Source organism: Balaenoptera acutorostrata, chromosome 6 (genome assembly GCF_949987535.1).
Source record: "Balaenoptera acutorostrata chromosome 6, mBalAcu1.1, whole genome shotgun sequence".
Lineage (NCBI taxonomy): Eukaryota > Metazoa > Chordata > Mammalia > Artiodactyla > Balaenopteridae > Balaenoptera > Balaenoptera acutorostrata.
In genome coordinates, this window is record NC_080069.1 from 86,159,159 (window position 1) to 86,172,434 (window position 13,276).

Genomic DNA, 13,276 nt, shown 5'->3' on the forward strand with positions numbered 1-13,276 from the left:
GCCTTTGCCATCCACTTACTGAGAAGAGAAAATATTTAACGAACTATGTACATAAACATTATTTTGGCAAAAAGCAAACAAAATAATGTTGTTAAGTGTATAAAAACAAGAAGGTCTGGATAAGAAACGAAAAATGTTAAGACAAACTGCCAACAACTTGCTGGATCATAAGAAAATAAGAACATTAAAAGATTCCTTAGGTGCTATTTTTAAACAGCCAGAAAACCTGGTTTAAAATTATTAACCATTATTTTTGAAAATATAGCAGTAAATAATAGGTATATAAAGAATGAGTCATGCAGCCTTTCCAGGAGGAACCATGCATGGCAACTTATTAAAAGCCCAGGGTTACAGGTTTCATCTAATCAAATTAGTAAAAGCTTGTCCACAAAGATAAAGACCAGACTAATGACAGGGAGCCAGGGCTCTAGCTGCAGGGGAAAAGCCTTAATGAGAAGGATGGAGCAAGAAGTGCTGGGTGTGGTTGGCTTAAGTCAATTAATATAATAGATCAAATAAGTATTAATGAGATAAAACCAGCAGGCATCCCACCTTTCTTTTACAGGTTAATGAACTCCACAGCTTTGTGGATATCATCAGTCTTAACACTAAACCCAAGTCACCTCCCTTTCTTGAAGTGTGCAGCTTGTGAAGGGAGCGACTATAGATTTGAAAATGCTAGGCTTTCCTAGAGAAAAGAATATTCTATCTCCCAGTGAATCTCCAAGAAAAGGCAAAGCTTTAATTTGTGACCTCAAATCCCAACAGCATCCAAACAAAAGAATGAATCTTGGCAAAGATATTTTTGCTTCCCAAATAAAATTGTCATTAATAAACCTTCGGTTACTCATTATTCCTAGTCTTGACTTCCTGGTTAACTCAGAAGTGTTAATTAGGCTCTAGTGCAGTGGGAGTCCGTGACAAAATATATTTATAAAATAAGAAGTGCATTTTAAAACTTCCTCTACAAATGTTTGAACTTTGCTTATAGAACCCGCACCAATGATCCCAAAGCGTTGATGAAAACAATAAAGAAAGAGAAGGAAAACCACTTATTGGTACTAAAGCCTTTACTGTAATAAACCAAATATATTTACAATTTATACAAATGTTTAACCTTCAACAAAAATACAAAAAAACATTTCACAAGATGCAAAACGAGGAAACAAGTTCATTGGAGACACCACTGCTCTACCAAGGACAGACAGGAGGGGAACGGCAAGGAACAGAAAGGTAATCTCGGCAGGTCTCACAGAAAGAAAAGGATGGACTCTGCCCGGGTCAGCGGGCTCCATTCCTCAAGCCCACAACCCTCACCCCTCTGTCCACTTTGCCTCGGTGCTCCATTTGGTCTAGGTAGGTAGGTGACCTTCTGCTGATGTGCTCACTGCCTCCTCTTTGTAGACGCAAAGTAGTTTTGTGTCAAGGTTTGGAAACAGGTTTCTGTGTTTTTAAAGTTACAACTTTTCTATTTCTACAAATTCAAAACATTTTGGCCCAATTCAACTATAAACGTTAAACCACATAATGTTTTCAGTAGATGACTTCATAGACTGTAGCCTTCTTGTCCCCTGAGCCAGTGACTATGTACTTATCGTCCACAGAGATGTCACAGCTGAGCACGGATGAGGACTCTTTGGACTGGAAGAGAAAACAATGGACATGTGTTTAATGTGGAACAGAGATGCTCAGGGCCCTGCTCCCAACAAGGCACCTTCACTTCGGGCATCACCAGCAATGCTGTGGTCCAACGGTCTGTCATTCTATGTTAAGGAGCACGGACTTACCTGGAATATACTAGCTCCATAGGGGGTCCGCCAAGCATTGAGGAGGTTATCTTTTCCAGTACTCACAAACCATTTACCTAGAATTAGCAAAGGAACATGTGGTTGTGGCTTAACTAGATTAAAATTCCTGCTATACTATTAGCTACTTGGGCTTAATCAAACTCAGAGCATTTTTAATCATGAGCTATCATGTCCAAGGGGTTGGGCCATGACATGAGTAGACACAGCAGGTTTTAAATCTGGGCTCCACTGTGAACCATCTGTGATCTTGGGTTTAATCAAAGCGGTGGCAGGAACCATGTCAGTCCCATTAGCCGCCGGATACATGACAGGTAGCTTCACACCGAGCATGCAGTGGGTCCTCGAATAGTCAATCAATGAAGTTGTCTTCTGTTAGCTTCCTCATGATAAAATGGGACTAGGAAGGATTAAATGACGAATCTAAGTAAAATGGCAGACAGCACATATAGCACACAGAATGGTCAATATGTGATAGCTATTCATCCATCCATCCATCCATCCATCTCGCGAATAAATATCTGACTCCCCATGAACTTCTTCCCTCATTATCCTCACTGCAGAGCATAACGGTCTGGGTGCAGCTAAATGTTCCCTTCTCTGCCCATGGGCTCCTCATCCCGGTCAGTCCATAGCAATCTCCTCTGCTCCTGCCTCATTTTTCTATAAACTCCCACCAACCCCTCTCAGAGTGGCAACTAACTGCCCCCACCCACACCCCTGACACTCCCCACTGAAGACAAACATGTGTCAAAACCTTGTATTAGGCAATTTTATCACCTGCTGACTTGTCCCAACTCAGGGGAACAGACCAAAACAGACATCCCTATGCTCTGAGGGACATTTTAAGACAATAGAATTACTGCATCCAGCTGCTCAGAGAACAACATTTTTTCCAGATATCATCTCCACTATATTCTTTAGAAGTATTTTCCATTTTGGCCATCAACATTCCCCGGTTTCCTTTCAGTTGAACTCACCACAATAAGCAAATTTCAGGGATAGCACACAGCTCTCATGGAGATGCAGCTGGTACTTGTCAGGTTTGTTCACGTGGAGAACTTCCACGTTGCTGCTCTCCATGCCCACGGCCAGCCACTCCCCAGTTGGGCAATAACCAAGGGAGAATATCTACAAGAAGCAGAAGAGGCTCACTGAGTATTCTGCCCAACAGACTCAGGAAGTGAACAGACAACAAGAAAAGGGGAAAACCCAGCAAGAACAGGAGGAGGTAATAAGTAAAGGCCAAGTCTACAGGACAACCATACCAACCCAGATAAGTCAAGTGTTAAAGACCTTTATGAAACAATTGGAAAAAAATAAAAACAACTGCAACACTTATGGCATGGGTGATAAAATCAAGAAATTATTCTTAATAATAACGGTATTCTGTGTGTTGTTTGAAAGGGTTCCTTGTCTTTTACAGATACTAACTGAAATACTTGTGGATGAAATGATATAACGTCTGGGATTTACTTTAAAATAATCCAGTGTTTGGGGGCAGGGAGGACAGATGAGATAAGACTGGTCATGTGTTAGTAACTGTTGAAGCTGGGTGATGGGCATATGTGGTTTATCATATAATTCTCTGTACTTTCATATATGCTTGAACATTCTCCATTCTCATATATTGAATATATTTGAAATTTTCCATAAGAAGTTTAAAAAAAGGGCAGACCAAAAATAGGATCCTACCCATAACGGGAACAGGGCTGGAAGGGAACAGGGAAGACTATCAGAAACTCAACAAAATTTTGACAGGGACATGAAATTTAGTTGCATGTACAGTTGTTTTCCATTTCTGTCCTATTTTTCTGACTGGAATTATTAAAGAAAAAAAAGTAAGTAAATAAGTCACGATAAAAAGAACAATTCCACCATCAACAGAAAGCACTTAAAATGGCATGCACTATCTCTCCCCAAACAGGCCTCGATTCAGACACTTGACATCTGAATAAGCTCCACAATCCACAAAGTTGCCATTTTTACATCATTTCAAAACTCCATAAATCGAGTCAGCCATGAGTCCAATGTCTAAGGGATGAGTAATAAAATGGGCATCCACTGAGATACCGCTGTATTTTTTAAGCTCCCTGATTCAAGCAAAATGAATCAACTTGTAGAGCTGTTATGATTTTTCTCTACTCCTCGTGATATCCCTGCATATTTTTCAAGGTCTATTTATATGTGAATAAAATCATTTCTCACCCCCACATTAGACGGTGAGAAGATGGACAACAGATCAGACCCTGTATGTTCTTCACGGCACAAATTCCTGAGACGAACTCATATGCAAATAAAACAACTAACACGTCTTAACCTACAGCATTTTAAAAACCAGTCTAAGTGTTTCAGGGTAGTGTGTGTGTGTGTGTGTGTGTGTGTGTGTGTGTGTGTGTGTGTGTGTGTGTGTGTGTGTGTGTGTGTGTGTGTGTGTGTGTGTGTGTCTCTCTCTCTCTCTCTCTCTCTCTCTCTCTCTCTCTCAAATTAAAGCCCGGTCTGTTTGTCTAGCTACTACTCTTGGGGGCGGGAGGGAGGTGGGGAGGGGGCGCGCCACACACAGAGCACTGCGTGGGTTCCGGGGAGGGACAAGCCTGCACCTGGGAGGTGAAGTCGTGCTGCTGCAGCTGCCGCCCTTCGCGCAGGTCCCAGGACCGGACCGTGTTGTCCAAGCCGCCGGTCCAGAGCTTGATGCCATCGTTAGAAATGTCAATACAGCTGGCCCCGTCTGTGTGGCCCTGGAACTGCCTGATAAAACAAACCAGATTGAATAATGATTTCCTGCCAGGGCTCAAGGTAAACACTGTTGTGTTGTTAGTTTTGGACTCGCTGTGCGTGTGTCATCTCCTCGGTGTCTGCTGATGTGCAAGATCAAACCAACCTTCCCCCCGAGGAGGAGAGGAAACGGCACCTGCAGACTTTCTTGTCCTTTTTTCACGATCCAAGTGCTGAAGAAATGGAATGCCGTTTTAGGTCACCACACAGGAGAAGTTAAATACGCTCCTATAGCTATTCTTACAAATCTGTCTGGAAGGTAAAATTCCTCCCAGGTCTGGAAAAGTGTTTAAGTGTGAAAGTGGGAAAAAAAAAAGACAAACACACAAAATCCCAAGTGTATTCCTTAAAGAAAGAAGCAGGCTTGGCCTATAACTGTGCGGGCCTGAATCACCACATCACCAGCTCAGGGCCCAGGAGCGCTCCCATTTCCATGAGTGAGTAACACCGCAATGCCCTTCGTGCCAACAAAGCATGAGCTCATGTATTTACTCAACCTCGCTTTTTCTATTCGAAAGAGCCCCACGTTAGGAAATCTGGACTCCTGGAGACAAAGGGGCATGCCGGCCTCCTGACTCAGAGGTGCGGGGCAGAGACAGAGCTGATTGCTGACTGACCCCTGGGCACGGTCCTGCCCTCAAATCTGAGCACAAGACTGTTGTTCTCTTCAAGGGGAACCTTGTGCCTCAGTCAAAAACCACCACCAAAGAACAGACTTGTGGTTGCCAAGGGCGGGGGGCGGGGAGGGATGGACTGGGAGTTTGGGGTTAGCAGATGCAAACTATTACATTTAGAATGGAAAAACAACAAGGTCCTACTGTCTAGCACAGGGAACTCTATCCAAACTCCTGGGATAAACCATAATGGAAAAGAATATTAAAAGAAGAATGTGTCACTTTGCTGTACAGTGGAAACTAGCACAACACTGTAAATCAACTATACTTCAAAAAACAAACAAACAAGAAACAAAGAACCACCACCAAGGACAACCAGCCAACAGGGGTTTGCTGAGTGCGATGCTCTGCCAGGCCCCAGGCAGGGCTTGCCGAGGGGAGGTTGACGTAAGCCACCACAGGGCTGGTGGTATGGGGGTCGTGGACCTGGTTTTGCAGGCCAAGAGGGAGCTGGCAGGGGAGTGATCGGAACAGGTGAGAAGTGTTCCGAGGTCCGATCAGGATGGCGAACGAAGCAGAATCCATGAGAGAACTGCTTGGAAATTTCAACACCCGGAGAAAAGTTTCCACCGCCTCCCCTTCCTATTACCTTATTATTCCCGCAGAGCTCCCAACTTTAAAGCTGAGCTTGGAGGAAAAGACAAGAGTACCACTGTTGCCCTGAATTCTGAGACAAGATGTGAACCATCACTCCAAAATCTCTTCCCTGAAAACTACTCAGAACTTCCATCCTGGTCCTCTCCCCCATGTACCCCAACTCTCTGCCTCAAACGTCCCAGCCTGCATCCAAGGCTTTCCCACTGGTCAGGAGCAGTCCTGCCCCACCTTTCCAAAGTGCTGCTTTTCTGTCCTCAAACAGCTCGTGAAACCCAGGGACCTCCTCTTCATTTCATCCTCTGAATTTTTTTTTACCTCTGAAACTCATGAAATACTTTGACTTCTTGAAAACAACTGTGTTTCTCTGCTGACCTAAGCTCTTGGTGGGTGCTCCTCCATCCCTCCGTCCACTTATCTCAGTGCTACCCTCAGGTCAGGCTCCTAGAACGCAGATCCTAGGGCTGTTCAGAACGTGCTGGGTCACAGCAGATACAAAGATATTCAGGAGACTCCGTACTGCCCTGTCACACAGAGTGGCCGCTAGCCATGTGTGGCCTGTCCAAACTGAGAGAGAGAGAGATGTGTGAAGCAGGCCAACATATCCAACAGGTACTTACTCCCTGGGGGCCGGCACAGAGCAGGGGTTCAGAACATACAAGAGGGCAGAGTGCCTGGGCCCCATTACAGCTCCTCCACAATAATATCAGGATAACAGCAGTGCAGAAATGACAAGGATTAAAGAGATGAATATTTGAAAAGCACTTCAAATGAATATTTTGGGAGAGCTATTTATTAAGTTTAAAAAAAGAAAAAAGCAGAAAGAAAAGAAAAAACAGCCAACGCTTGCTAGGCTGAAAGTTTGAAGGGGCTGTTGGCCCTGGCTCCGTTTGTTCACTTTGCTCATTCTGAGCTGCCCGGAGAGTGACAAGAAAAATAACTGCCACACTGTCACCCACACACAGGGACAGAGCCTGGTTCGGTGACCCTTAGTGGATTTCTACAGAAACGGCTGAAGAAAGAGTGAGCTGCTATAATGAATTCCACAGCCCATCCCATCCCTCTAGCTCTGGGCCTGGAAGCATGGGAGGAGTCCTGCTAAGTAACCTACAAGACTAAAAATGCACCATGAACAGTGTTTCTGAGTGAAGACGAACTGTGACACGAAAGGGCGAAACACAGGCCCGTTCTGCCGTAGATGTTTAACTAGTTCTTCCTTTTCTAAAGACTTTTCTCTAACATCCCTGATGTGAGCACTGACTCAGCCAGAGGGAGTTAGCTGGCCAGAGCCGAGGAGGGACACAAAGGTGGCAGATTCCAAGCAGCTGGGCTCAAGCTGGGTTCCTGGGTGAAATGACCCCTGGACAGAGCTTATTTAGTTACTTAGTTATTGAGAAACACAGCTACTTTAAAACCATTTTGTGGGTGAAATTCGTGGAATCTCCTCTTCTAATGTCCTTCTGCTGATTTTCTAGGCAAAGCCAAAAACATCTAGTATTGAGGACCTTTTGTACCTCCATCTAATCCATGGTATGCTGCCCCTTGGCAAAAGCCAGGAATGTTTTTTAAACAAATCTGGCATGTGTATGTGGCTGAAGAATGGGAACATTAGGGAGGTAAATATGAAGCCTGGGTGACACCCAAGTGTGGCCGCAAGACCATAAGCCCTCTGAGGGCAGTGATACGGTACTGACACCCAGATCCAAGCCTGGCACGTGTGGGCTGAGCCCGGGGGCAGGCAGAGAAGCAGGGGTAACAGGGGGCCTTTTGACCCAGGTACTCAAGCAGGGAAGCCCCACTCAGGAAACCACCCCTGCTCACCTCACCAGCGTCTGGTTGTGCAGGTCCCACACGGCGATGTTGCCGTCGCTGCAGCATGAGAAGCAGACCTTGGAGTCGGGGCTGATGGCCAAGGCGTAGCAGGCGGGGGCCGAAGACGTCAGCTCTGCCTTGATGCGCGGGGTGGGAGCCGCCAGGTCCCAAATGGACAGGGTACTGGCTTCCCCTCCCACTATGAGAGTGCAGCCATCAGGGAGCAATTTGCAGGAACGGATGTAGTTATCCCTGTTCTGTGAAATAAACATAATTCAATTGTTATAATGCATGACCAAGCAGTAACAATGCCATGTTCTCTAACTGCTGTCTCGGTTGTTGACTTAAAAAGTGGTATTTCATGGACACTACCAAAGCAAGCGTTCTGTAGTAAAGATCAGGATCTGATGGCCACTGGCTCCTTCGAAGTCATAAACAAAGCAAACTCACAGGATTGCTCGGCATGTGTGAAGGCTTAGATATAACTGCCACCGAAGCCCAATTTCCTGCTGAGTAGACGGAACTGAGATGATCAGTGGATGTAAGGTAAGGGTACACGTACTTCTTCACAAAGAAAACACTTCTCACAGCTAGTTTATAAATCTTTGACCTCATCACCCTCTGTTATTTACTATTTGGAAACTGCAGACACACTGCCTATGCTTTGGTTTTCATTACTCTTAAGTTTCTGCCTAAGGCTTGTACTACTGTGTCTTCATTAGCCAAATGGATCCTTGTCTGAGACTTTAACACAGCTGCTTTCTCAAGTTGTAACATGGCTGCTGTGATATTTAAGCCTCTCAATCCAAAGGCCCAAAAAATGAATAAAAGGCATCTCTCCATCAAAACCAACACATTAGAAAAGGGAGGTGGGACCTAAAATGACCCCCGCCCTCTCCAACAAAGAAATAACTGCTATCCTTTGACCCAAACAGATACAGTCAGAGTCTTTACTATGCTTTAACCATGGCCTATTGTTCAAAGATTAGAGACACTTTAAGCAATGTAATTTCAAAAAAGATGAAGAGTGTTACAAAACTCTCCTACCATTGGGTTGCCAAAAAGCTTGTCTGGGTTTTTCCATAAGATGTTTAAGTATGTTTCCCTATGTTTAACTTTCATTAATGCATATATTTTTAAGTTATTTGATTGCAAAAAAAAAAAAAAAACCAAGAACTAGCCCAAAGAGCCTTTTCGTCTCAAAAACACAGTCAGTCTTCATTTTGGAAACACCCGCTCGGGAATCCTTGCCATTTGCCAGGCAGGCAGCAGGTAAAGTGTACCATATGCCAAAGCAAAGTGCAGGCAGAAACCCTACAGGGACAGGGCGGCCTATAGTCCACTTAAGGCCAATGGTACGTGGTGTGTAAATCCTGTGGTTACTGTGTAGAGAACATGTCCTGACGTATTCTATGATCCTGGAAAATGCAACATGGTATTGGCGGGGGGGAGGTGGGGGTAGAGTAGATGCCTTGGGGAAGCATTCCCACCACCCCTGTTCTGCTGAAGGCTGCCCTGATTTCTTGCAGTGTGATCTAGTAACTCGTTCCTAAAGTTAAGGTCATAAAACGCAGCCAGGTCTCCCTGAAAACACAGACCCTGTTCAGAATGGTTTTATGCCACGTTATCAAATGTTTACTCTTCAATATTTATCCAAAGGCTGTAGGGAAATTAAAAGTCGAGGGGAGTGCAGGGCTCAGAGTCCAAGCCTAGCTGCACTCCATCCATTAAACGGGAAACCCCCTTCTGAATACACATTCAAACAAGGACTGCTTCTGTAAACTACTGTTAAAATATTTTTGAAGAGAAATCCATCAACTCTGGGATTTAACCACTGAAATGGCAACAAATGAAACCTTCAGGCTGAGGGGAGAGAGTGGGGAGAGCTAAATAGCTAACACAGGAAACAGAATGGGCTTCCATTTCCTCATAATGGGAATAAAACCCAGGCCCCGACAGCGATTTCCTTATTGAGTCTCCAGGAGGAAATTACCCTTGTGCACCAGCTCCTTCTCACTCACCAGACAGTCGAGCTGAGAGACAGGGCTCTTGTTGCCGGGGTGGCTGATGTCCCAGACCTTGACGCAGCCCTTCCCACCCGTGTACACGTGTCGCGTGGGGTTGCTGATGGTCACCGCGCACACCACCTCCCCGTGGTTCAGGGTGTTGATCTGGCGAGCGTGTCGGGGGATGCCGGGGCCAATGAGGGCGTCCGGGGGGAAGGGGACAGGCTGCATCTGACCGTCTGCTGTAACGTGGAAGGAGTATGCGCTTTTGGGGAGGGGTTGATTAGGGAGAAGAGAGAAGAACGGGAGAGGAGACAGAAAAAACATTTATCATAAAGCAATTGGTCCTTACCGCAGCACGCTTCTATGAGAAAAACAAAGCCAAGATTCTTGCCATGACTTCCTTTTGAAATCAATAAATATAAGTTGAAGTGTTTACTGATGAAACAAACGAAATAAATAACAGCCAAAGTCTAGGGTGTTAAAAAAAGATATATATTAAATGCTTTTTAAAAAACTTTTTAAAATTTTTAAACTGTGCTCTTCATTCCATAAGGTGTTCCTTCAAATCCTGTTAAAAAACATTACATGTACTTCCAAATTAATATAAAATACTTCCTTCTTGTACCTTGTATAATTGTATGATTCCTTAGTATAATTTAAAATGATAATTTTTGATGCTTAAGATGAAGCCCTTGAGAGCTCATAATGATTACACATGGTAAACCGTGTATTTCAACATCAACAAACAAAAACAGCTTTCTAAACATCCCAGTTTAAGGCTTGGACTTAAACTCTCTTTTGCATAATTAACAGAAAATAATAAAGAGATTCTCTTACATCAAATGGCTTTGTGACAAGACTTCAAGTTTCCTCCTCAACAACCTCCCTGTCTACTTTGGCCACAAAGCCCAGTTTTATCGAAGGCAGCAAAGCTTTCAACTAAAAGACTACTCTTCCCAGCTTTGCTCTAGCCAGGTATGCCCATGTGCTGACCGACGAGATGTAGGCAGAAGCTGCTGGGTGGCACTTAGTTCATAACTTGAAAGAAAGGGGACCCTGAGGGACATGGAAACTATCTGTAATTTCCATTCAATTTTGCTGTGAACCTAAAATTGTTCTAAAAAATAAGTTTATTAATTTAAAAAAAGAAAAGAAAAAGAATTTAAAAAGAGGGAGGGGAGAGTGCCTTCCTTCTTCTCTTCCTCCTTCTTGCTACCTGAACTATGAGCAAGATGACTGGAGCTCCAGCAGCGTTTTTGGGCCACAAGGTGACTCTGAAGATGGAACTCAATTGCTGAGGGGGACAGAACAGAAAGATAGAATGCAGAGGTCCTGGTGACACTGTGAGACCTGGGGCTGTATCACTGGGGCTGTGATACCTGCCCTGGGCTACTGACAGCCAGTATCTTTTATGGAACAGAGAAATAAACTTCTATGTTACTTAAGCCATTATTTTCTTCCCTGTTAAATACAAACAAACCTAATCCTAGTGCACACTTCTGTTTCTACACCAAAATCTTAAAGCATATTTTTTCTCTAACAATCTAATTATTTAAACTCCAAGCACTCATATACTACAGATACTAGAAAGCACGCACAAAGAAAAGACCCTGTAGAGGATGGAAGATATAGGAGTGCTAACATTTCCTACCCACATCTGAACTAGGCACTTTGAAGACCACTGCTTTCACTTTCTTCTTATCCAAAGCATCACTCGGTGATCTAGAAGTTCAACATTAAACCTTTTCTATAGGTCTGCATACATAAATAGTAAATGAAGTACGTAGGGTTTCCTCCCTCCCATAACCTTCTGGAATAAGTCTGGGCCCTTTCTGGAATTTATCATTGGCACCTTGCAGTCCTTTTACAGATCCTAAAGACCTTGGGTATTAATACAGAACTTAAATTTTCATTTTAATGCTAACTCAAATTTTGAAAAATAACTAAGCATGCACAAAACTTAAAATTGATAGAAGATATCAGGTTTCTACCTGCCTGCACATAAAACCACATACTTCCTTAGCCTGAAAATAAAATACATGCTATTATTTTCCTTCTATGAAAACAAAATATGAAAAGATTTTTAAAAGAACTTCCCCTTCTCCCTGACCAAAGGACACAATTTTAGATATGTTATCTCCTGGCAAACTGGTTCCAGTAACTAATCTTATACGGCTATTTGGCCCAAATCCTTAACATTACTCTTAATTTGAATGACTGAGTACACATAATGGAAACCACAAAGAATGTCCTAGAAAATGAATATGTATATAAGACAACTACAGCTCAAAGCCCTTATGTCACCAAACCACTAAATCTCCGATTTTTTCATACTGAAGTATATTTGATGTACGACATTATATAAGTTAGAGGCATATAATACAGTGATTCACAACTTTTAAAGGTTGTGAGTTTATAGTTATTATAAAATAATACTCATTATTATTTTATAATAAAATATATTTTATAATTATAAAATATAATAAAATATAATATACTCATAATATAATACCATTTATAGTTATTATAAAATATTGGCTATATTCCTTGTACAATATATCCTTGTAGATCATTTTATACATAATCATTTGTACCTCTTAATCCCCTACCCCTACTTATCCCTCTCCCTCTTCCCTCTCCACACTGGTAACCACTAGTTTGTTCTCTACTCTGTGAGTCTGTTTCTTTTTTGTTATTATATCTCCTATTTTTAGCTCACAGTATCCTTTAGTGTCCTTAGTAGTGTACCAAGCCCACATGGTATTTCAATACATGCACATTACACTTAATTGAACCTATGCCATTTATTATAGGATATTTGGAGTTGGAATCAAATAGCATTGTATTATTGCCCTTGAAGATGAGACCACAAGAACTGGGGTTTAAGTCTATTCACATTCCAAATTATGTGACCCAGATACCAGGCACCACGACCTGGGTCTGAAAATAACAAATGAACAGTGGTAAACGTGGGGGAGAGAACTTGCCTCTTAAAGCTTTCTGTGCTGTGAGGAAAATGGCAGATGTGAAGGTTAGTTTTTCTGTTTGCCATAAATCAAGGTGGGTACCTCTAGGTAGGCAGTTTCCATCAGGTACCCTTTTAGCAATTCCTGATTTTTAGGGGAAGGAAATTTTATCTCGCTTCAACTGGAACTCTGCTTATTATAGAGTTAAATGTTCCAGATTAAAATAGATGCACAAAGTACAGAGAGCTGTATGCTTGTCTTTGGAAGATACCCACCTCTCCCCTAGGTGTCCTCTTCTTTAAACCGCACAGGAGGTCTGTGATCATCATACTTAGGCAGTTTAAAATTGATTCACAGTGCAGCGAACCGCTGCCAGAAGCTGTGAACATTCGTCTGTCCCAGGGGAAACCCATATGGCTGTTAATACATCAGTCAGAGGGGGCCTCGGAGGAAGCTGGCGCTGCCTGCTGTGCTGGAGGGCCTAATCAAAGGAACAAACCCCAGTGAGGCACAGGGCGGGTGTGGCTCACAGAGGGACCCACAGGAAGGAAAAACCAGGGGAGCAAACAAGACAGCTTGGAATCTGTTATTCACTTCTGGGAAGAACACAAACGTCTTTGAGAAAGTCCACATTGATGGCG

General features: G+C 43.2%; 1 protein-coding gene across 3 annotated transcripts in view; it reads right to left on the minus strand.

The window, feature by feature from the left end:
- Window positions 1-1,052: 1,052 nt before the first annotated feature.
- LOC103005929 (TLE family member 1, transcriptional corepressor) overlaps window positions 1,053-13,276 on the minus strand; it is an 87,575-nt gene continuing 75,351 nt past the window's right edge. For all 3 annotated transcript variants that reach the window (XM_057547917.1, XM_057547918.1, XM_057547916.1), the window contains 6 exons: window positions 9,682-9,931; window positions 7,670-7,917; window positions 4,406-4,553; window positions 2,786-2,936; window positions 1,788-1,864; window positions 1,053-1,641 (listed from right to left, as the gene is read on the minus strand). In XM_057547917.1, the coding sequence (XP_057403900.1) occupies window positions 1,534-1,641; window positions 1,788-1,864; window positions 2,786-2,936; window positions 4,406-4,553; window positions 7,670-7,917; window positions 9,682-9,931 (982 nt within the window). In that variant the 3' untranslated portion in view covers window positions 1,053-1,533. The remainder of the gene's footprint in view (window positions 1,642-1,787; window positions 1,865-2,785; window positions 2,937-4,405; window positions 4,554-7,669; window positions 7,918-9,681; window positions 9,932-13,276) is intronic.